General features: G+C 41.1%; 1 protein-coding gene across 1 annotated transcript in view; it reads right to left on the reverse strand.

Annotated features, from left to right (window-relative positions):
• TNFRSF21 (TNF receptor superfamily member 21) overlaps window positions 1-5253 on the reverse strand; it is a 70440-nt gene extending 65187 nt beyond the window's left edge. The window contains exon 1 of the mRNA XM_037519848.2: window positions 4700-5253. Coding sequence (XP_037375745.1) covers window positions 4700-4786 — 87 coding nt within the window. The 5' untranslated portion in view covers window positions 4787-5253. The remainder of the gene's footprint in view (window positions 1-4699) is intronic.
• Between the last annotated feature and the right edge of the window lie 16472 nt (window positions 5254-21725).

Consider the following 21725-nt stretch of genomic DNA (forward strand, 5'->3'; position numbering starts at 1 on the left):
AAGCAAGTATAAACCAGAGACACACTGCGGGGGGCGGGGTAGGAGGGGCGGGGAGAGGAAGAACTAGAGTCAAAATAAGGGGGGGGGTGCAATTGTATGGGGAATATAACCAAAATGAAAATGCATACATTGTACAAAGATCAAAAATGATGTAAGTATTATATAAAATAAAATATTTTTAAAAAATGCTGTGTTCCAGTACACCTGTGTTCCCTATTCTTATTATATCAAGAAGGATTTCTTTTCTCTGACACTCAGACTAACAACGTCACTTGAAGAGTTTTAACGATTTTAACATCATTCATGTTTTGTGTATTATACCTCTCCATTTGAGTGGTGAAACCCAGGCAACACTACGGATGGGCATGTACCTTTTACACCGCATATAAACTGTGCCTATCAGGCAAGAACCAAATCTCAGTTCATCCCTGACAGCTGCCTAGGACAGCTTCTCTCACACAGCAGGTGCCCAATGTAGGTTTGAGCCTGGAAAATAAGGCACTTTCCCAGCTGTGTGGAGATTCCTCAACTTACTGAAGATAGAGCTTCCATATGAGCCAGCAATTCCACTCCTAGGTATTTACCCAAATGACACAGAAACATTAATTCAAAAGGGCACTTGCACCCCTATGTTTATAGCAGCACTATTTACAATAGCTAAACTGTGAAAACAACTCAAATGCCCAAAAATAGATGACTGGATCAAGAAGGTGTAGTATATATACACAAAGGAATATTACTCAGCAATCTAAAAAGATAAACTCATGCCATTTGCAGCAACATGGATGTAGCTGGAAGGGATCATGCTCAGTAAAATAAGCCAGAAAGAAAAAGAAAAAATATCCGATGGTCTCACTCATAGCAGGAATTTAGAAAACCCAAATAAGGGACCAGGAAAAAGACTAATTTTAATAAAGAAAAAATAAAAAACAAGCAACTATAAACCAGAGACACACTACGGGGTGGGGGAGGGGAGAAGATAGGAGGCATTAGGGTCAAAATAAGGGGGGGTACAATTGTATGGATAATATATCCAAAATGAAAATGCATACATTGTGCAAAAATGAAAAATGATATAAGAATTATATAAAATAAAATACATTAAACATTAAAAAATAAATAAATAAAGATACCTTTGCCAAATCAAAAAACAAAAAAAAAAAAAGAAAAGAAAAGAAGGCATTTTCCCAATCTGGGCTGTTGTGGTTTTTTTTTCCCCTCCAGCTTTTCCTTCTAGCTTTCCCACTCTGGGACTGTGAAGTTAAGGTATACAGAAAGGACAAGATCTTTGGGATATAATATCAGCTCTAATTCACATTTCTACTTGAACTTGCCACCAAGTCCATTCAGGACTTCAATGGACAGTGTCAAGACATTAGATAATTAATTTCGATAAGGGAAGGTCAGGAGGTGGCACTAAGCAGGCCATCCTATCTCAACCACAGTGACAAACACAACTAATACTTGGTACTTTCTAGAAAAGCACCCAGCTGAATAAGCTCATACAGCAAATATCCATGTCTCTGGAATTCACAAAATAGTGGTTTCCACAAATTCATACTTTATTTCCTTATCAATGATGGATCCCTTTTCTTCTGACTGCCTACTGCCAACGTGCTCTCTCTTCACTCAAAGCAAGCTCTCTGAGGACAGGAGACAACTCTGAGTGTGTTATGTCATACTGGCCAAGTCCTTCTAGGGCTTTCTTTAACAGTGGCACAATCATAATAAGTCTTGTTTATCTTACCTCCCAACTTTTGGCCTGAAACACATAATATTTTCTCTTTCAGTTTGTGGTTTACTTTTTAATATCATGCAGACGTTTGAACTCATCAGAGATGGAAGTGCCAGCAGCAAGGACACTTTTTCCCCAAAAGCACTAATGTAGTTCTCATTAATGTTCTGCAACAAACCAAACCACCAGCCTTAACTTCCCCCCAGTGGGCCTTCTCTGCTGTTACATTTCATCATCCAGCAATTTGGAGTTGTGAAACAAGCAGTGTGGCACAGAAGTGAGAGAAAGCATGAGCTGAGGCGTCAGGCAAGCCAGGGTTTCAGCCCCAGCACCTGTGAAGGCTGAATTACTGAATGGACTTGGGAGCAAGTTCAAGTCCTGGGTTCTAGTCACACAACTCTGGGCTGTATGATGCACAACAAACCAATGAAGTTATTGTAGCCTCCATTTTTCTCATCTGTAAAATGGAGAGATTACAACCGGCTTCGCAGAGATGCTAGAAGTAAATGAGGTCCTGAATATAAAGCACCTTGTAGATAATAATTCATATATACATATGATCATAGTAAACATATGTATATATTAGTGTTCTTGTGGTAATTTCTTTCATACAGTTAACTTATCGTGACAAGGAAAGTATCAAAAATGATGACAATAACAAACATTTCCATACAAAAGGAAGATATTTGAAGGCCATGCTAAACAGGACACTTTATTTGGGGTCATTATTTTTCAATTAAACTGAAATATATGGGCAGGTCACTAACCTCCCCACATCCCCCAGCAATGTTCTTTGCACTCTACCATGTTTACCTGGACTCCAATACCTGGTATGTGTCATTTTCACATGACCAAGAATCTCAACGAGATAAATAATCTTTAGAACAATGTGATGAGATCATTTAATAATTAAACAATGCCAGACCTGAGGACTGGAGCTTATATAGCAGGGATAAGGAAAATAAAAGACATTGCTTCCTCACCCTGTTTGGAGTTTATAGCATAGCCCTGCTGACCACTGGCAAACCATCTCAGTCATTCTTTTGGACAAAGGGGTCAAAAGGTCAAACAGGCGATTTCCCTAAATTTATGTGGAGCCTTTCCATTATAAGAATAAGGATGCCTGTTGTGGTTAACACCTTGAGATTGCATCTAAGCTCTACTATAAAATTCACTTAAAAAAAAAAGGCCAAACTTCAATTATCACATCTTCAGTTGCAAACCCAGTGCACAATTCTTAGGTAAACTGAATTTAATGATGTAAAAGAAAGAGCTGGGCTCTGGAACAGTTAAAGACTCTTAGACCTTACTTTAAAGCCCTAACTCAAGGTAAAAAGTAAATTAAATGAAATATTGCGCTTAAGATTTAATTTGGGTGTCAACTCTATGAGGGCCATGATAATCAATTGTAATGAAGGGGTCCTGTAGACAGGAGGTGGAGTGGAGTAGTAGATCTAAAACGGAGAAGGAGGAAATTCAAAGCTAAATCTAACTCCATTGACATTAGGCTCAAAGTACCCATATCAATCCAGGTTCACTCCTTGAAGACACCCCCCCACACACACACTGCTCACCATCTACCACATTTGCTTCAAGTATACAAATCTTGACTTTGCCATTACTATAAATGGGCAGAAAAGTCTCTTGAAGGGACATTGGGACTTGTCTCATTATAAATGCTAACTGCACCAAACTTTTCTTTAGTCCTTCTCTTCCCCTAAAAACCCACACTGACACAGAGAACCAGAGTGTCTGTAGGATGAATTCCCAGGCCATAGCAACTGCACTGCCCTGGGATCAAAGCAGATCTTGGCTAGCCAGGCATTGAGCCCTTTTCGGGAAGGAGACAGCAAGCCTGTTTTTCCCTTCCACAGCCCTGTCATGAAAATAGACTCTTGTTTTTGTTTGGTTTTTAGTTAAGAATCGCCATCCTCCCGCAGAGAGGAAAAGGCATGGCAAGCTTATGGTGGCTCCAGGGTTTGATCTCAAATTTTCTTCCATCTAACTCCCCCTCCCTCCTCCCTAACATTTGGGGAAAAGGGGAAGGGACCTATCTGGGGGAGTTGGAAATAAGTTTGGGGTCAAAGATGGTTTCAGGTTTTGACCAGGTAGTAAGTGATGGAGGAGCACTAGATGTAAGACACGCCCTAGAGCTGAATGCAGCTTGGGAGCTGAAAAAGGAAGCTGCCCCACCCTGTAGGGCTACCAACCTGGCCACAGGTAAAGGAGGGATAGGAGAGACTGGAAAAAATTCATCTTCCTTTATGTAGCTCTCTTCCCCCCCTCCCCCAACTTAAGTGCCAGCGCGCTGGCTGGCGGGGAGCCGGAGCTTTGGAGACGCCGGAGAGTGGGTCTAAGGGTTCTTTATTTAGCGAGCAAAAATTAGGACCCACCCCAGCCGAGGAACGGGGGAGGGGCAGCTTGCACACTGCTCTAAAACGCTGGACGCCGATGCACCCAGCGGTCCCCAGTGTCCGGCGCGCACCGGTACCGCTCTCCCACTGCGGTAGCATCCCGACATGACACTGCGGCTGCAACAAAGCGGCAGCCACTGGCAGCCCACGGCAGCCCACACTGCATCCCCAGCCCCACACCACGCGGAGGGGCTGCGGCGCTCAGCTGTGCAGGTGTGGGAAGGTAGTGGGGATACGAAGGGGGCCGAGTAGGGAAAAAAGCTCTGAAATGCGCAGGAAACCCGGCGGCCACCTCTAGCGCCTCCTCCAGCGCAGCCAGACCGCAAAGAAAACAATTCGCCTTCATTTCCAAGTCCCAGCTAAGCCTGCGGCTCCCCCAAAACACCAGTGGGTGCCCTCGCTTGTGTTGCCTTGTCTTGCAAGTCTCCCATCCCAGGTGGCCCGATCCCGCTCCCCAAGCAGCCCGGGGCCGGGGGACCCGCCCGGCTCCGGGAGAGCAGCGCCTTTGGCTCCCGCGTAGCCGCCGCCCCCAGGTCCCCCGAGCGCTCACCAGGAGAAGGAAGCCGGCGATCATCGTGGCTCCAGTGATGCGGCTGCAGAAGGCGAGAGCGGTGCGACTGCTAGCAGAGGTCCCCATGGCTGAGTCCAGGACTTGCAGGGGCGCTCGGGGCGCGCGGACCTCCGGCAGCTGGAATCGGCGGCTGCTTCTGCCCAGCGCCGCATCCACCACCGCCTCCCGGGCCGGGAGCCCATCTACCTCCAACACCCCATGTGCACTGCGGCAGCCGGGCAGCCGGACAGCCGGGCAGCCGGGCAGCGGAGGGAGGCGGCGAGGGCGCTCAGCACCTGCCCAGACGCGCGGCCGCCGGGGCAGGGAGAGGCAGCCGAGGCTGCGACCCGCGCCTCCCGGTGCTCTCCTCCGACAGCAGCAGCGGAGAACCAGGGAGGTGGGCTGCGCACGGGAGAGCAAAAGAACAACTTCCCATAGCGAAGCCTCCAGTCACTGCCAACAACCCTCCTCCTCTGCCCAGACCGGCCGGCTAGGGACTGAGTCTGGTGGCCGCCGGGTACGGGGACACACGTGGTGGCGCCGAAGGGGCGGGGGATCGGCCCTTTGTGATGTCACCCCGGAGGAGGCCGGGCTCTTTGTGCGTTCAGAAAAGGGAAGGCAGTCCTAGGAGGTGGCGAGAAGAGGAAGGCGGCGCCCCTTGGCGTTTGTTGAAGAAATTGCAGTTGCTTACTAACCCCTGGAAAGCACTGCGAAGTCATGCACACCCCAAATTAATCTTCTTTCTAACATGATTCTAGGTAAATAACTTCTGTGGCAGACACCTTTCTATTGTTTATGACACAGTGATTTAAAAGTCAACGACCAACTGCGCGCCAAAAAGAGACTAGCGCGTTGCTGTAAAGCTTGGTTGCGCATTAGAATCACCAACGGAATTTAGATCATACGTATTGATGCCTGCCGCAATTCCCAGAAATTCCTATTTAATTGGAACGGGGTGGCCTGGCGTTAGGATTTTTAGAAGTTCTCCAGGTGATTTTAATACGGAGCAAGGTTTGAAAACAGTTTTAAGTATCCAGGCTAAGCATTCCAAAACCTGAGGCTGCGAAGTTGGGTGGGTAGGTGGTCCCCGGGGGATCTTGCAAAGCCTTGAAATGTGTCAGCAGCTATATTTTCCTAATTAAAGGATTTATGATTTGAATCAGATTATAACAAAGATAAACATCTTTCTACACAAAAGAAGTGCTCTTTTTTTAAAAAGATTGATTGATTGCTTTATTTATTTATACAAGAACCGGGGTAAAGGCCAGATGCGCAGGAGGTTGAGAGGATTCACCAGAGACAGAGTGTGGAACAGAACAGACAGACTGACGAAATATACCGCTGAGGAGAGCAGCAGACAAGACAGGAGAGGTCTGCGGCGCCATGTGGGACCCTCGCCAGCAGGCTGGGATCAAACCAGCACCGCCGAGGCTGCGGACAGCTTCACAGCGCTGCGCTCAACCACCTGCGCCACCAGGGGAGGTCCAGAAGTGCTCATTTTTTTTTTAGTTCCGAATGTCTTTGTGGATTGTGAGTAGTTAAAAACGGAGGTAGCATCCTGCTTCAGAAGAACAACCAAAGCGTTCTCTTGGGTGCCTGGCATCTCCCACATTTCTGAATGTGAGAGATGACCTGGCATCAATTTTTCTTCGTTTCACCTGGGGGAAGGCAGAGACTCTTAACATGATCAACATTTCTGGCACCTAGTGTCCATTATCTAGGAAGTGACAGCATGTGGCAAGTGGCATTCAAATGACCTCTTTGCTCATCAGATCCACACCACTCATTTGTGAGCCTAGGGTGCTCGGCTTCTCCTGCCTTTCCTCCATCCCTTCTACTTCAAGATAAACATGCTTTTTCAATTATCTGCTTCAAGATCCAAGATTCAATTATCTGCTTCAATTATGTACTCCTGATGGTAACCTTTCTTATTAATTAATATGTTGTGTTTTGGCCTTTGTTCTGTGCACTCTTAGCAAGAAGTTCTTCCAAACATGTGTCAGTAAAGAAAAAGATTGTCCATAAATATGGGAAAGGAAAGAGGCATAATATACAGCCTCTGGTGAAATTCAAATAAGTTTAAGAAAATAATGCTTTTAAATGTGAAGTTTGGGAGAAAGGGTAAGGACTTGGTCTCTCTAGCTATCTCCAGGAGTTTGAAAGAACAGGGGATATATGCTGTGCCTACAAACAACAGTTTCAATAATTTATTCAAAATTTCATATGACTGGTCAATATTTTTTTTTAAATTACATTGATATAAAAAATGGAGATGAGGTTGTCAAAGCAAGTGTTTGCTATTAAGTTCACTTTACCTGCTTATATCCACTTACAGTTTTCAAGGCAGATATATTTGCTCCATGAAGTTTGGGCAAACTTAAAGAGTTTGGGTTACATGGACCTCCCTGGTGGCATAGGGGGTAAAGACAACTCTATCAAGCTATTGTCAGCCAGTGCAGAATGACTTCGATCCCCAGTCAGGGAGCTAACCCACATGGCACAGCTGACATCTCCTGTCTTACCCACTGCTCCCCTCAACAATGTATTTCAGTAGATCTGCCTGTTCTGCTCCCCACTCTGTCTCTGGTGAATCCTCTCACCCTCCGCACCTGTGCCCAGTTCTGTATGCATAAATAAATAAATCTTTTAAAAAAAAAAAAAGAGTTTGGGTTACAACACAAGTTTAAGGAGTCCTTTCTTAACTATATGTCTTCCTAAAATCTATATGGGTGCTTCAGTGGTGGAAGAACTATGGTGACCACACAGGAGGAGAGAAGTCCTATACTGTTAAAAAAATAAACAAGGATGTAAGAGAAAGGTATTTCAATAAAAAATAAATAACTTTTTAATTAAAAAAAAGATACAACTCATAAAAGTTGCTGATATGCACTGCCTTCAGGATTCCTCAGGGTGCATGCCATTGCCAAGGAAGGCCCAGGAAGCAAGCCAAGGGAACTATTTGGTTACAGTAAAAGGAAAAAAAACAAAACTTAACCCCGTCACTACTGCAGCCTGAGTTCGATCCCTGGCCAGGGAGCTGACCCACATAGCCCAGCAGACTTCTGTCTTGCCAGCTGCTTCCCTCAGCAGTGTATTACAGTAGATCTGCCTGTTCTGCTTCCCACTCTGTCTCTGGTGAATCCTCTCACCACCACCAGCACCGCTCCCCTCCACCTCTGGCCTACAACCCAGTTCTTCTATGCCAAAAAAAAAGAAAAGGAAAGGAAAAGGAAACCTAAAAAAAGTTTGAATTGTGCTCCCCCACTTTCAAATGTCATCATTTCCTGGTGTGGCATTGTTCACATCAAGTTGAAATTGAATATTCAGTGTGAGAAATGAAAAACTCACTCAATCCTGTTTGCTATATCTAATTAAATGTCCCTCTATATGAGTCATAGATTGTGAATAATTTGAATCTACATGCAGTGCAAAACTTTATTATTTTGAATTAAAATACACAAATGCTTTTCATTTCACTTTGTAAAAATTTCTTCAATGAATGATTAACTCATTGTGACATTTTCATTATGGTTATTTACAAATGTTTATTTCCTGGGAAACAATAGAAATTGAATAATGAATGAGGATTAGCTTTGCCATATCTTTGTCATAAAATCACTCTTGAGCCTCCATCCTCTCACACACATACTAATTGGACATTTTCTATTTCTGCAGATTCTGCCAGTGTTATATAATTCTCACAGTTTCCTACATACAAAATCATTGTTACTTCTTCCTTCTCCTATCTTTGCAATCAATCTTTTCTTTTATCATTCCATTATTTTCTCTTTCTAGTTTGAGCCAATATCAAAGGGTAAAACAGCATGAAATTTGTCCAAGCAACAGCAAGATTTTTTTTCATTTCAACATGTGCTGAATAACTGGTGTGTCGGGCACTGTGGAGTAGTGCAGAAACAATAATAAGAATTAATTGTACCGCCAAAGAACTCAGTCTCTAGAGAGCAGAAAGATAAAAAGAAAACTAAAATAGTACAGCAGGTGTGAATGGTGGAGATCCCCCACTATAGGTATATGCTTATTTTCAGCTGGCTGTGTACTGTCCAGAATAAAAGACTACAATATCCAGCCTCCAGTGTGTCCAGGTACGATCATGTGCCTACAGTTCTGACCAAGTAGAATTATTATCTGTGTCTTCTGGGAAGCAGTCTCAGCAATCCCACTGGCTAAGACTTAGTTATCCATCATTCTTCTCATTCAATCTGTCACCAGGACCTGCTGTCTATCTCAATCAACTTTAATCTAATTCTATCACTTCTCCTTTCTCCCCCTTACTCCACCTTAGCCCACCCTGCTGTTCTGAGCTAACTGCTTGTCTGAGTAATTACATAAACTGTATGATTGTTATCCCTGCCTCTCATCTTGTCTGGACCTTTTGGTCTGCAAAGCTGCCGGCAGCCTCTGCAGCACCAGTTTGGTCCCCGACCCACCAGCGAAGGTCCCGCTTGGCACGTGGACCTCTCCTGCTGCGCCCGCTGCTCCCCTCAGCAGTGTATTTTGTCAGTCTGTCTGTTCTGTTCCCTGCTCTGGCTCTGGTGAGTTCTCTCACCCTGTGGCACTTCTGACCGTGCCCAGTGATTGTATAAATAAATAAATCTTAAAAAAAAAAATAGAAACAAATCTGATCATGTGCTTCTCTCTCCAAAAACCCAATCAAGATTCCTCATTATTCTTAATTTGAAGTTCAAAGTCATATTAAAACTATTCTACTGATCCCCACTTATGATATAAGCCTCCCACTGTTACATGGTTGAGTAAACATATACAAACAAAATATACAGAGCCTTTACTTTTCATGTTAATTTTCCATGCCCTCTGACTGCCAATTCCTACAAATCCCAGGTTCTACACACTAATCACATTAGATCATTGTGTTTCTCAACTACCTGATCCCTGTCATACTTCCAAGTCTTTGTTTGGTGTTGTTTTCCCTTCAGTTTTCTCCTCTGCTTGTTGAATTTCTATAAACCCACCCTTTAAGACCAACCTCCAGTAGTACCTCATCTGAGAAGCCTTTCTTCTTCTTATTATTAGCTCCTTACCTTCTCTACTCTCATTGGGAAAGACTTAGTTGTTCCTCCCTCTGGTTGTTATTTTCCCCCCTGTATGGTTCTGTTATAGCATGTATGACATTATACATAGTTTGTTTACTTCTTTATTGTAAACAAAGATCTTGAGCTCTTGGGAGCCAAAGTCCATGTCTTAATTATCTTCACAGCTCCATAGCTAAGATTCAAGACAATTGCCTGGCTCAATAAATACTTGTTGAGTGAAACAAACTTGGAAGGTTTGACATGTTGCAAATAGTTTACACACCTGATGTACATTTTCTAAGCTTTCATTCAAATATCCCAAGTAGTGTTATATAAATACAGGTTTAATCTTGTATATTACTCAAGTGTAATGGCCCAGATTCGGATTGAACATTTTGTACACAGTTCTGTTTTCTTCAAAGTATTCATTTAAGAAGTTGTTGTTCTTTGGTCTATGAAGGAATATCAGTCATTCAGCAACAGACTGCAAGATGAAGTGCATGAGCATGAGTTTGATCAAGTCACCATGGTGACATGCTAAAAAGAAGGCACTCTTGGAGAAGATCAAAGGGGAATAGACTTGCAAAGCAGACATAGTTCCAGAAACTTCCTTCTTTGTTGGGTGAAAAAAGGATGATTTGAAAAATAAAATGGCCAATCCTTTGAAATTATGACAACCTTGTCTCACTTCAAAGAACTGTGAAGCAATTAAATTATTACATTATTTCCCTTTTCTGAAGTAGAGACCCTTGAAAGTTTCCATGCTGTGAAAAGTAGAGCTTGCTTGAATTGTCCATCATTCACATGCTTTAGGATTTACATCTGAAATTTTCATTTTTCCACTCAATTGCTTCAACAGTTTCTCATTTGATGGAAGAGATGGTTAGAAAATAGACCTCATTTAACAGTTTAACCAAAAGACAATGAGTTTGGAGAAGCAGTTATGGAATCAACTTTTCATTGTCCCACTAATTAATTGGGTAGGTTAAATGAGCAAGTTCTTTAAACTTTTTGAGTCTCTTCAATTTTAAAATAGTTAAGAATTACCTCATAGTGATAGCATAAGGTCTGAGATAAGACATGTAAAATTTCCAGCACAGTGCTTTTTCTTCTAGTAAATAAGTCAAGTTCCCTTCTCCAATCTCTTGGAAAGCATGACCTTTTACAAACTACTCTAATTAGAGAAGAAACATGGGATTGAAAAGTTCAAAATTTCTTCAGAGACACATTAGGGAGTTAAAGATGGATTTTTAAAAGTCGCTTAATCATCCATGATGCACTGTAGTGTCAAGAAAAGTGTAATAGCCTGGAGATCTGATTTCTGGCCTTGACTCTGGCTTTTGTTAGCTGTGTGAATCTGAACAAGTCACTGCATTTATCTTTATCTGCTTGTGAATTTTATGCTTCTTGTTAGAGAAAATAATAAATATGAACTAAGAGATCGTTTGTTATCCTTCCTACCACTGAAGTTTTAGGATTCTAATTGGCTCATGTGGCATCCTTTTTGGATATGAGGTGTTCAAGTTGTTGGAAGTAGGAAGGGAAAGAAGAAAATATTTTGGAGAAGCAGTTGACCCTCACTGAAAACACCTCTAAATTCAGTAAGTGCTTTGCCCCCCGAAATTGCATATGCGAAGTATTGAAAGATTATTTTTTCTCTCTTTTCTATACCTTTGCTATCTATTTATTTCAAATATTGATATAGCACCCATTATGTGCTAAATCTGAGTTCTGAGTAGAGAGCAATAAACTGAACAAACAATAACTCTGCCCCTGTGGAACTAAGAGGCAGCTGATTATACTGAAGTTGTCTGTATGAGCTAAATGTATCCCCTCAAAATCCATATATTGAATTTCTAACCCCCATTACCTCAGAATGTGACTGTATTTGGAAACAGGATAGTTAAGGAGGTAAAATGAGGTCATTAGAGTGAACCCCAATCCAATATAACTGGCATCCTTATATGAAAGGAAATAAGGATAGAAGCCGGTACAGAGGGAAGAATCCAGGGGACAGAGGCCACTGAAAGGCAAAGAGAAGGATCTCAGAAGACACCAACTCTGCTGACATCTTGGTCTTCAACTTTTAACTTCCAGAACTTTGAGGAAATAAATTTCTATTGTCTAAGCCACTCTATCTGTGGTAATTTGTTATGTCCTAGCAAGCTAATAATGTTATGCAGTACAATACTGACAAGTCGAGAGAGAGAGAGCAATTTTAAGGGAGCCATGCAGATGTCTGGGAGAAGAGCCCATGCAGAAGTCCTGGGAAGGAGTACTCCCCTTGTTTTGGAGGAACCCCAAGAAACATAAGCATTAGAGAGTGGCAGGAAATGAGGTCAGATTTATATGACAGACCAGAACTGGGGAACATCATTGCGCATGGTTGTGATGTTGATCTTTTTCCCAGTGAATCAGAAGCCATGGAGCGAAGTTTCATGATCTAATGTCTGTTTATCAGAATCAGTCTGGCCACTGTGTCAAGTATAGAAGGTAGGGGAGTCAGGAGGTTACTAAAATAGCCCAGGCCAGGGAGGCCAGTGGCTGGGACCAGCACATGGGTCAATAGCGTGAACCCCACCCTTCATAACCACCTTAGATATAAAACCTCAACATGTGGATGGAACAAATAGGTTATTTGGTTCTAAATAATACCCTTTTTATGCATAAATGCCTGCTTTGCACCACAGTCATTATTTTAAGATGATAGATGTTACCACTAGAGTGCTCGTCACCTGAAAGGAGAGGCCTTTGTGCTCATATTGTTTCTCCTGGCATACCTGGAATCATGCTTTCATACAAAGACTGATGCATATTTATTCAAAGTTAGCAGTGATCCCCAAATGCACAAAAATAGATGACTGGATCAAGAAGATGCGGTATATATAAACAATGGACTATTACTCAGCAATCAAAAAAGATAAACTCATTTCATTTGCAGCAACATGGATGGCCCTGGAAGGGATCATGCTCAGTGAAATAAGTCAGAAAGAAAAAGAAAAATACCAGATGGTCTCACTTATAGCAGGATTGTAGAAGATCCAAATAAGGGATCAGGAAAAAACACTAATTATAACAAAGTAAAAATCAAAATAAACAGGCAACTATAAGCCAGAGACATATTGCAGGGAGGGGGAGAAGGGAGTAGGAGCAAAACAGGGGTAGAAAGAGCACAAGGGACCACAGGTGAATGGGTGGTGGGAATCTCACAGGGACTTTGATCAAGATGAAAATGCATACATTGTACAAAAATGAAAAATGATGTAAATAATATATAAAATAAAGAAAATGGAAAAAAATAAAAATGTTTACAGTAAAAAAAAAAGATATCTAGAATTAAAGAAATCCTTAAAAAATAAGTTAGCAGTGATCCAGTCTTCTTTTGAAAAGCATTGACTTGAGCTGATACAAAATGTTTGAAAACTTGCCCTCCCGGAAATTATATTCTGAAAGAGAAAGGGAAGGGAGAAAAGGAGAGGGGAGGGGAGAAGAGGAAGTGAGGGGAGAAGAGGGGAAAGGTTTTTCTTCCTTCCTTTCTCTCCCTTCTTTTTCTTTTCTTTTTCTTCTCCCTCTCCTTATTGCTTTTGGCTTGGTATGGCACTTTTTGAAACTATTGAAACATTTTCTTAGAAAAATACAACTTTTTTATTAAAATCCCTTCATATATATGTATTTTTGAGGGCCTCCCTGGTGGTGCAAGGGGTTAAGACACATCCTATGAAGCTATCAGCAGTCATTGCAGCATGAGTTTGATTCCTGGCCAGGGAGCTACCCACATGGCACAGCAGACCTCTCCTGTCTTGCCTGCTGAGGGCAGTGTATTTCAGTCAGTCTGCCTGTTCTGCTCCCCACTCTGTCTCTGGTGAATCCTCTCACTTCCACACCTCTGGCCTGTACCCCAGTTCTTGTATGCATAAATAAATAAATCTTTAAAAAAAAAAAGAAGAAACGACTTGCCTGAGGGAGAGACTCCTGGAGCCTTGGGATAGTGCAAGAAGCTGTCAGGTACACCTCCCTGGGACTCAGGGGGCTTCTCAGCAGAAACCACATCTTAGTAGCTTCTGCTGAGTCCGCATGACTTCTCTGATACCAGTGAGAGCTATCTGTCCCCAACCAAGGCAGCAGGAGAACAATGTCCTCCAAGATCCCCCACTCAAGACCCCCTCCAGCTTCATCGACCACTCCCCTAATGTGCTTGCTCTGCCCCGAGACACACTTCTGCTGTACCTAAAATTACGAAGCAAATCCTGCATACCGGATTCCTACTTAATGTTACTTTTCTCTCTGTTTGCCAATCCCTCTCTCCAGGGCCTTTACTACGCACTGAGCTCTTATGCCACCTCTGTAGAGAAGACTTCTCTAACTCTTCTTTGGTTTTCTGGTTTGTTTTTGTTCATTTGTTTGTTTGTTTTTCACTCGTTCTTTCAAATTGAGGAAATATTGGTTTTAAACCTTGTATATGTTTTTTTTTTAAATAAATTTTATTTGTATATTCCCCATACAATTGCAACCCCCTTATTTTGACCCCATTCCCTCCTTTCCCCGCCCCCACCCTCCATAGAATGTCTCTGGTTCATAGTTTTTTGCTGATTTTGATTTTCACTTTCTTGTAGTTATTCATTTTCCTGGTCCCTTATTTAAGTTTTCTAGATCCCTGCTATGAGTGAGACCATCCGGTACTTTTCTTTTTCTTTCTGGCTTATTTTGCTGAGCATGATCCCTTCCAGCGCCATCCATGTTGCTGCAAATTGCATGTGTTTATCTTTTTTGAATGCTGAGTAATATTCCATGGTGTATATGTACCACATCTTCTTGATCCAGTCATCTATTTTGGGGCATTTGGGTTGTTTCCAAAGCTTAGCTATTGTAAACAGTGCTGCTATAAACATAGGGGTGCAGGTGCTCTTTGGAATTGATTAAACCTTGTATGTTTTAGAAGTATAAGTTGACACGGCTTCATATGCAGGTTACCACATCAAGCTTAGCAACAGGTCACTGATAATCCTGCACCACAGTCAGAACAGAACTTTTTTTTTTTTTTTAAGATTTAATTATTTAAGCCTATGGGAACTGGGGTGTAAGCCAGAGGTGTGGTGGGGGGGCGTGAGAGGATTCAACAGAGAGAGTGGGGAGCAGAACAGGCGGATCTACTGAAATACACTGCTGAGGGGAGCAGCAGGAGAGACAGGAGAGGTCTGCTGCACCATGTGGGTAGCTCCCTGGCTGGCTGGGGATTGAACTCGTGTTGCAGAGGCTGGCAATGGCTTGATAGCGCTGTCTTTAACCCCAGCACCACCAGGGAGGCCCAGGACAGAACTTTTGAATGGAGTCTTAAAAAGTGACAATGTTAAAGTGATTACATGGATTACATCTTCGTCCTTGGCTGCCTAAAGATCCATCAACATCATGAATGACACAGTACCCACCCAGACCAGGAAATTTATGAGCAACTGACTGTTTCAGCAGAAACAAATGGTGACTTTCCTTACCCTGGGAAGGCAGCAGCAGCGGAGACAGAAATTTGGGAAAAATTAGCTAAAATGTACAAGACCTCCCCTGATGTCATCTTTGTATTTGCATTCAGAACCTGTTTTGGAGGTGGCGAGACAACTGGCTTTGGTATGATTTATAATTTCTTGGATGATGCAAAGAAAAATGAATCCAAACAAAAGACTTGCAAGACATGGCCTGTAGGAAAGGGGAAAAAACTCAAGAAAACAGCAAAAGGAATGCAAGAATAGAATGAAGAAAGTTGGGGGTGTACTGCATAGGCCAATGTTGGTACTGACAACAGTAAGCTGGGTATTGGACAACAAGTTTTCTTAAAAGGAGAAAAGATTATGCTGCAACTTCATCTGTATCTTTGGTGACTGCAGTTTCTTCATGAGAGGATTAATAGGACAAAAAAAGATAAAGCGCTTAAATATATTTAAAATCATAAAAATCATGGAAAAGATAAACTATCAATAAGAATATGCTGTGAAAATGTTAAGAAATTTGTTCACAAAAATGAAATTTATTGATGAAAAGCATGTTTTAAAAAAAAGGCCACAAATTGAATGTTATGATTTTTAATATACCCATATATATCATAAAATATAGTTATCAGTTTTTTTAATAGGGAAATCATGAATCCACCCACTCAGATTGCACATAATTTGGAATTCTCTCAACTATTCATTAATAGTCATGTAACTCCTCCTTCTAAAATAATAACCCCTGTTATTCTCCTTCCTCTTGCCTGTTTAATATGTATCAGCATTTTCCTCTACCTTGCATTATATGGTATGTCTATTTGCCAATCTTGTCATTTTCCGCTTCTGCAATAAACATTTAAGCCCTATACTTACATGACTTCTTCTCCAAGCTTTTCTGCAGACCTGGGAAATTCCCTTTTTTGAGTTGACTGCATAACTTTCACTCTGTCTTAGAATTCCATTACCAAGAAATCTTCCCATAAAAGCTTTTCACAGTCAGGGAAAATGTTCCTTACAATTTATTTTTAAATCTAGATGGGGTTGTCTTATCCTAGTTTAACCTCTCCTACTCTTTTCTCTTTAACTTTATTATCTCAAAATCAATCATTCTCCCTTTCCCTTGTCTATTTCCTTGTCTCTGTCAAGAGCTCTGCCATAACGCTGAGGCTTCACTTGACATTTTTCAATAAAAAAATGTTAGCTGGGACCTGCTGGCACAATTGTATTTTTCTCCAGACTCATTGAGCTACTTAGATTGAGCCATAGTCAGGGGAGTGTTGGATTGTCCAAGATGGAGGCTTACAAGGGAAGGGTGAGCAAGAGTGTTGCAAATTCACACAATGGAGGATCCACAGAGATGGGTCCTAGAATCCACATTGGAGAATAGGGAAGTGGGGAGATGGATACTTATGGTAGACTAAATAATCTCCCCACAAAGTACTCATGTACTACTTCCCAGAACATGTGAATGTAAACTTAGAGCTAAAGAGACTTTGCAAATATAATTAAGGTACGGATCTTGAGATGGGGAGATTATCCTGGGTTATCTGATGGCTTATAAATGTAATCATAAGGGTTCTTAAAAGATAAGGGATCAAAAAGGTCAAAGGAACAAGAAGGTATTGTGCTGACAGAAGCAGAGATTGGAGTGATGCACTTTGAAGGTGAAGAAATATCATAAGCCCAGGAATATAGGCAAGTTCCAGATGTTGGAAAAGGCAAGGAAATAGATTCCCCCTTAGAGTCACCAGCAGGAAGCAGTCTTACTGACACCCTAACTTTAGCCCAGTGAGAGTCCTGCAGAATTATAAGAGAATAAATCTGTGTGGTTTTAACCCCCCACCCCAAAAGAGTTCAGCCTTAAGGCTATTTGAGAACTGTTTACTTCCAGGGTGTCATTTAACCAGGAAGCCATTTTCATTGACTCCTCCTCCTCCTTATCATCATCATCATCGCTGACATTTTTTTTATTTTAAATTTTCTTTTCATTCATATATTTTTCACATCATTGTTCATTTTTAAACAATGTTTGCTCCCTCCTGCCCCCCGCCCGCCTCAGGTGTTGTCCCCACAGAATTTCCTTCACCAATGTACCCGTGCACCATCACCACAGTCTCCTGTTCTCCTCCCCCACATCCCTCTCCCTCCTCCTCCCCTGCAGGATGTCTCTGGTTTATAATTGTCTATTTTTGTTTTGTTGTGTTGTGTTTTATATTATTATTTTTTCCCTGATGTCTTATTTGTTTCCCCTACATTCCTCCTATAAGTGAAACTATCCAGTATTTTTATTTTTCCTTCTGACTTATTTCACTGAGCATAATTCCTTCGAGTTCCATCCATGTTGCTGGGAATGGCATGAATTTATCCTTTTTGATTGCTGAGTAGTATTCCATTACGTATACATACCATGTCTTCTTGATCCAATTATCTGTTTTTGGGCGTTTGGGTTGTTTCCAGGTTTTACCAATTATTAATAGTGCTTCCATAAACATAGGGGTACAGGTATTCTTTTGAATCAATGTTTTGGCATCACTGACATTTTAGATGAGAAAATTAAATCTCAAGTAGAATAAGGACTTGTCCAAGGCAACCTACCTAGTTAGTGACTTCTTTATATTCAAACCAAACTCTAATGTCCCAGTTCACATTGTTTTAATTACACTAGACTATTTTCTACAATAATACTCAACCCACAGAGAGCACATTTTGAGGTTCACTTAGGTTTATACCCAACTTTGACTTCAGTGTCTGGTCTTGTCTTTGTTTTATTTGGGCTACGGTGTATGCTGTGACCTCCGAAGTCCATATTTCTGCCAATCTGGACACTTAATGAATGGAGTCCTGGCCTTTGAACTTATATCACAGTTTACCTCAAACTTGACATCAATTGATTGGCTGACTGCTTGGTATTTCATTCTGAGATATTCAGTTTCCAGGGCTAAGAACATAGACAATTTTTTGAGAGACATTGTTTACTGACCGCCTCCAAGTAAGGCAGGTCAACTCAATCCTGGATCTGTAGGTCAAGTCCGCCCCTTCAAATTCTGCCTTTAGATTCCAACTCTCATCATATACTATACTTTGTACCATTGTCACAACTGATGAAATTCAGCAGAAAGTCAACAAATTATGGAATATCTACTACATGCCAGTCACTGTCTTGCAGTCTGAAGATTCTAGCTTTTAAATAGTATCCCCAAGGGCCTTCCCAGTGGTGCAGAGGTTGAGCGCTTGGCTGTGAAGCTGCCTGCAGCCTCTGCAGCACCGGTTTGATCCCCGGCCGCTGGGCAAGGGTCCCACATGGCGCGCAGACCTCTCCTGCCACGCCCGCTGCTCCCCTCAGCAGTGTACTTCGTCAGTCTGCCTGTTCTGTTCCCCGCTCTGGCTCTGGTGAATTCTCTCACCCTCCCGTGCTTCTGACTGTACCCAGTGCTTGTATAAATAAATAAATCTTTAGGAAAAAAAATAAATAGTATCCCCAAAACTTGTTCTCCCATCATAGATGAGGAGCTGAGGAAAAAAACAAAACAAAACAAGCAAACAGAGTGTTAAGGAAAATAAATCCAAGTTTTAGTATGTTCTGCAAAGTAACATTTTAAGTAAATGGTCAGACAAGAACTCTCTGAGGAGGTACTTAAAGCTGAGTACTAAACAAGAAGAAAAGGTTACATTCTATAGAGTGTGGGGATGAATCTTCCAAACAGAGAGAAAGTCTAGATTAGAGCCTTGTAGAGAGCTTGGCACTGAATTGAAGCCACTGAAGGAAGAATGGAGAACACTGCAAGATCGCCGAAAAAGTGATTGAGGGCAAATCATGTGGAAGTTGTCAACTATGTAAAGATGTTATTCCAAGAGCAATCAGAAATTCGTTGAGAGTCCAGTTTAAGCTGAGAATGAGAGATAGTAAATGATGTCAAAGGATTAATTTCTCCTCCAAACTCTCTTTACACAGTATTCCAACAAAAAATGTGAAGGACAAAATAGAAGTTACACCCCAAAGGGGGCTTCCTTCCTGTGATGAAAGAATGAGTGGTGACTTGCAAATTTTTCTCCATGCTTGGGAAGAGGGTGCTGGCATTGCTCCTATGTCTGCCACTGCAGTTTCTTTACAATCAGTCTCAAAAATAACTTTTTTTGCATTAAAAGTGATCAAGCTATTTGACTCACAATTTCCAGGTGCAGGAATCTATCCTAAGGAATAATAATAACTAGAAGAAAGGAATTCATGTAGAGGAAACAGAGCACCATAGCAACAGTGGAAATATAAAAATCTAAAAATTTACCAAGATGGAAATAAATTATTCCATATATTGAATTAATGGAATTTTTTTTCTGGAATATTTTCAATCCTCACAGAGCTTTCTAAGAGACATCAACTTTTATCTTTGGATTTCTCTTTTCTCTGTGAGTGAAGATTCTTAAATTTCTTGGAATATGTAATTATTAGATTGTCTTTTCATATATTTAGTCACATAAAAATCTTTGTAATATACATGAAATTAAGGTAAATAGATATTAATATGTATGCATATTGATACACATTTTCATTTTTATTTGAAATTTACATTTTATTTTATCTAAAATTAAAATAACAATAAAAATATTTATAGTGAATAGCTTCATGGCTACTACTTACTCAGTAAAGGATACCAATAGGCATTCTTACATCATAAATATAACCCAGTTTATAATAAGAACCAACAAATAAGTTATTTAAAAATAAGTCCCCAGGAATAGAGAAGAACTAATTCCAGTTCTGTGAATGACAGCTTACCATTGCCTGGGAGAACAGTGCAATAGGAGTTGAAAGTTTGGGAATTCTGAAATTAGAACATTTTTTTCCTCCTGAGGGACTTTCCATTCTTCACCTTGTGTCCTCTAAGCCTTTCAGAGCAGAAAGTATGCTTATTTGTGCCAATCTCAACATCCTGAATCTGTGTGGCACCCAGAAAACATATTAATATCTCAATCTTCATCAGTGGGATAAAGGTAGTGGTGACAGGAGAGATAATGTCTATAAAAGATCCTTGGAACTGTATTATAGTGCATCAGCTGCTGTTTTTATGGAAATTGGAGTTGCTCTGGGAAATTTACTCCCTCCCAAGCCTTTCTTTCCTTCTAGCATTGTCTGAAATGCCACTTTAGAAGATAATTTGTTGAACCTACAGCACTGTTAAGATATAAATTCACAAGGAAATAGACTAAGCCTTTCTCAGTCATAATAGTTTATTGGGTATTTTATAATAATTCTAGGATCTGAGCATGGACCCTGCTCTGATGGTGAGTGGCCATGAGAAACTAAGAAGCATGCATCTGTTGAGGAGGAAATAGGCAGAATCATGGAAAACTCCGGCAAGATTGGCATAATGAAATGGCACTGAACAAGGTATCTGAACACTTGGATTGCAGCTACACCTTAGTCACTGAAAGTTATGAGAGTCTATCTGGAGAGGAGGTTCAGCACAGTCACCTCCATGGCCCTGTCTAATGAAAACAAACAACAGCCACCCTGGTTACAGGGGATGCACCCAAGGACAGTCAATCCACAGCCTGGTGGCAGCCTTTTAGAAGGTCTGCCACAAGAATTTTGCCCAAAAAGAATAGCTATGAAACGAAATGAACCAATCAGTTCCTCTCACTGAGAAGTTTGAAAACTAAAGATGTCAGAGGGTTAGCCATGGACACAAGCTGAATCAACCACGGAAAGAAGCAGCAAGCAGAACCATTATCAGGAGAGGCCAAGAGTCAGTATACAGCATAAAAACAAACAAGGAAAAAATTATTTTGTTACTGGATATGGTGATGAATGTTAATTAGACTTAATGTGGTGATCAATTCCCAATTACACAAATATCAAATCATATGTTGTACACCTGAAGCTATATAATATTATATGTGTATATACATATAGGTATGTGTATATATGTGTATATACATATATGAATGTGTATATATACATATATATAATATCATATATCAATTCTATCTCAATTTTTTAAAAAGACAAGTTTTTCTCAAGTTGTTCACCTGAGAGAGTAGAACAGAGATAGGAGAAGCAAAGAATGAGAGAGTGAGCATATCACAAGGTATAGACCTTGACTAGCGACTAAGAGTTCCCTGATGTTGAGGACAGGCTGGATGGCCTGTACTGTAGGTAGAAGAATGTTCCAGAATCCATAGAATCTGACTATGTAATTATGTCTTACCTTTTCCATTTGTCTTTGTATCCCTGGTTCTCTCATTACACACTCCTCTCCTCCACACACACACACACACACACACACACGTGCCCATGGATGCATGCACACTCATGCACACACACTCACATATATCCTCATCTGAGTAACAGAACCAGAACGGACCTCTGTTCCTTTCAACTCCAGAGCCTTATTAACTTTAGATAAGTTTTGCTGAGACTGTTTTTTACTAAACAGCTTAGAAGATTAGATAGTCTCTAATCTCCAAAGTCCCATCTAGATCTTGTCTTTAGTATTTTAT

Source organism: Talpa occidentalis, unplaced genomic scaffold, assembly GCF_014898055.3.
Source record: "Talpa occidentalis isolate TD23 unplaced genomic scaffold, MPIMG_talOcc4v2.1 talOcc4.2, whole genome shotgun sequence".
Taxonomy (NCBI): domain Eukaryota; kingdom Metazoa; phylum Chordata; class Mammalia; order Eulipotyphla; family Talpidae; genus Talpa; species Talpa occidentalis.